The 3,727-nt window shown below is 37.0% G+C and overlaps 1 protein-coding gene across 5 annotated transcripts in view; it reads left to right on the top strand.

Annotated features, from left to right (window-relative positions):
• LOC112146440 (zinc finger MYM-type protein 4) overlaps positions 1-3,727 on the top strand; it is a 29,961-nt gene that overhangs the window by 5,224 nt on the left and 21,010 nt on the right. The window contains exon 1 of one of the 5 annotated variants that reach the window (XM_024272293.2): positions 2,788-2,919. The exons of the other annotated variants lie outside the window; for them this stretch is intronic. Within the exon in view, the coding sequence (XP_024128061.1) occupies positions 2,881-2,919 (39 nt within the window). The 5' untranslated portion in view covers positions 2,788-2,880. Of the gene's footprint in view, positions 1-2,787; positions 2,920-3,727 lie in introns of those variants that run through there. 5 annotated transcript variants of the gene reach the window in all.

The raw sequence follows: 3,727 nt of genomic DNA, 5'->3' as shown, positions 1-3,727 counted from the left end.
GAAACACTATGAATTTTGCAGACATGTGACCATACCGTGTGGTAGAATGTTCTAATAATGTTCCATTTTTTATTACTTTGATGTGGAAAAACAACAGTGGGCTGATCTTTATGAAACTAAAATGTGAATGGATTTGACATTGCTTCTTATTTACTTGTTTATACACATTTTATTTACGCTTGATTATCTTGCAAGAATCTGAAAAACTTCACCTGCACTGCTCAATACCATGTACTTATCTCTGATTTATTGATTCCGGACGTCAGAATCTTCGTACATCTTACTAACTTTAAAGAACTGCATTATTTGGGCTATTTCTGGAGCAACAACCCATGCTGCCTGCTGCAATGTACTCTAGGTTATAATATCGTGTAATGGTTTTTACACAGGCTTTTTTAAAATTAATTTAAGAAGTTTTGTAATAAATCTAGACGTAATTGTGTATAAAACAAACAAAAAGGATGAGGTCTGTAAGCTTGTGAAAGAGTTTGTAAACCATTGACTGTCTATGAGAACTGGAAAGAGTGTCCCCTCTCTTCCTGTGTTCCAAATAGGAAGTACCTGCTGGTCCCAAAAAGCCAAAATTCTAAAGACTTCTCTTGATAAATAGTTATTACTTAGTCATTATGTTGGGAGAATAACCATTCTTGCTCTGCTATCCCTTTTTAAATATTCTTGCAAATTCCTATTTTTTTAATTGTATTTTTTCTTTCTTTATCACAAGTTATTCAAGTTATAAAGTGATCAATCAAATGTCTCAATAAAAGCATGTGGCGCCCGCTGGCCACACCTCAAACATTCAAAACATTTGGCAGATTCTCTTGAACCCGCTCTCAGTGGAAGGGGTCTGGCTTTTCAACAAGCTCACTTTTGAATAGAATGGTTGCCGAAGAAATTTTGACTCAGACGGACTCAAACCGATCGCTATTTTTCCACAATACGGATGTCGCCATTTTAGAACTGGACAGCGTTAGTAGGAGATGATTGACCAACGGCGTCTTGTTCCAACACGGCGACGTCTGTATTACAAATTGCGACTGAATTTACTTAATTTTGTTAGGACCGGAGGTAAGACCTTTTCTATGGGCTATGTTACAAAGGTTTTATTCATCTCTATGTATTGTCAATGGTGTAAAGAGAGAGCTCTCAGCACAAACTACCAGCTACAACCCCCCAGCAGTGAGGAGGAGAAGGGGGGCATGGGGTTCCTCCACACCAATACTTCCACCCAGAACTCAGATGAATTTCTAATGCACTCTTGCTGGTTTGCGGAAAAAACACGGGTTGTTTGATTTTGGCTAAACGGCATAATCATAATTAACCCATGTGCCCTTATAGGTATGTTGATGTTGGGAGTAGGGCAGCCACGATTAGTCGACTAATCGACTATTAAAATTGTCAACGACTAATTTAATAGACGATTTGTGTTTTTTTATATTATATGGATTTAGAGTATAGTAAAGTTGAAAGTTATAATGGCATTATGCTAGCTTTTTGAACTATTTTGGCATTTATTAAGGTTTTTTTAGGCTATTTTGGAGTTTAGCTAATATTTCATCTATACGCTAGCTGTTATGGCTAATTTAATATATATATATATATATATATATATATATATCTGAGACAGACTGGCGACCTGTCCAGGGTGAACCCCGCCTTCGCCCATCAGCAGCTGGGATAGGCTCCGGCACCCCCGCGACCCCGAAAGGGACACAGCGGTCAGGAAAATGAATGAATGAATGAATGAATATATATATATATATATTTTTTAGGCTAATTTTGAGTTTAGCTAATATTTCAGCTGCATGCTTGCTATTTTGGCTAACAGGCTTTTTTCAGTTTTGTAGGCTAATTTGGCATTTAACTAATATTTTAGCTGGCTTTCAGCTTCAGCATTTTTAGCTGTCAGCACTTACATCTTCAGCTTACAGCATTCACACTAGCATTATCACAGGTAATACTATACATCTAGTTTTTAGTCAGTGTAAAGCTAATGATGGTTAAGATGTGTGCTTTACATCCAGTTTGCGCATGACCCAAGTAGTCAACTAACCGAAAAAAAATAATAATCAATGATTAGTCGATTATTAAAATAATAATTTGTGGCAGCACTAGTTGGGAGTGGGGTCATTGGACCCCACAAAACGGTGCGCTGAAATTTATTATTCAACGATTTATGATTTTCACTGGTGTCCATGGCAGACACGAAATCCTGTCCACCGTCATCCACATTTGTCATGGGATGGATAACACATCAATGTAAGGCTAGGGTCATCTGGACCCCAAGATCATTGGGAACTCTTTTTCAATAGATCAAAAGATGATAGTGGGTCTTTCATGAGACCTGGAGAACCTGTGCAGGTGCTTTGAGTTTATTAGATAATTAGTTAGTTGGTGAAACCGTTTAAAACATTTATGTCCTGCAAAATTTGGGCAGATTTCCCCACAGTATTCTAATTTTTAGAAAACCAGTGTTTGTTGGTTTTATAAACTGAAACCCCAATTTATATGAACTAAAAATTAAATACTTGAAATCAAATGAACTGAATATATATTCTGCTTTTAATGTCGAGGGAAATTGTGGAAATAAACACACTTTTCCATGATATTCTAATTTCAACGTGTCTGTATATTCTATGAATTACGGTAACTCTGCATTCTCTATTGCGGAGAGAAAAAAAACATTAACATCTGTATAGATGAAAAGTTTCCTGAGACTTAAAGCTTTACGGATGATTTAGAATGATCGTTATTATTTAGCAGTACCTGCTAACCCTGCAGCTTGACGGGCGCCGCATCTCTGAGGCTCTCCCGCATTCATCACTCGGAGCCCGGGTGGGTGGGCGTCCTGAAGCGCGGCGTCTGCAGCATAATTAAAACATGGCGGACTCGGAGGAAGCAAGACTGAAGCGTTTAAGGGTATAAAATACCTAACTAAACACACATTACGGTCGCAGACATACCTTTGCTAAGCATCATATGTATTAAGTTGCATACGGTCGAGTTTTATTTCTTGTCAGAAAGCTATGGAGGAAAATTAGCTCTCTTAAGCTAACGTTTCTTAGCTAGCTAGCTACTAGCTAACGTGCAGCTTTCTGTGTGCTTCTCAGATTTGATGCTTGAACTCGCTTCTTGGAAATTTAGTCAAAATTAGCCAACAAAATTGCTAAATGTTAGGTAGACGAAGCAATGTGTTTACTGTCGCTGGGCTTTGAACTCGTGAGGTTTCATTAACGCCTTGATGGTGCTAAATGTTCCATGAGCTCTGCTTTAACAAAGCCTTTGCATCGACCTTTTCATCGACAAATTAAGGAGCTAAAGCTAGCTATAAGGCTGGTTTGCGTTTAATAACTAAAAACCACTATAAATATGCCATAAATAGGTGTTAATGTGAGTCTAAATAAAGACTTGTATTAAAAAAAAAGCGAAAAGACCTCTTGTACATAATGGTTAATATCAAGAATTATATGATTTTAGAGCTTTTAAATTCTCCAAATGAGATTGAGCAGTTCATAATGCCAAATGGAAGAGTATTAAAAGAAACTATCAGATTTTTTATTCAGATTTAATTTGATCTTTTTTTAATTGAGAAATTTGTTGAAGTTTCATATGTTCTTACAGCAATAAAACCTTTGCACTTTTTAGTCCTTATGTGCCTTAAATATGTCACAAAGGGGGAGTTTTTGTGTCACAACCTCCCAAGAATACACATGTGCATAGAGGCAGT

This window comes from Oryzias melastigma, linkage group LG22, assembly GCF_002922805.2.
Source record: "Oryzias melastigma strain HK-1 linkage group LG22, ASM292280v2, whole genome shotgun sequence".
NCBI classification, from domain to species: Eukaryota; Metazoa; Chordata; class Actinopteri; order Beloniformes; family Adrianichthyidae; genus Oryzias; species Oryzias melastigma.
The sequence above is the reverse complement of the archived record's forward strand: the minus strand, read 5'-3'. Positions and strand labels throughout refer to the sequence as shown.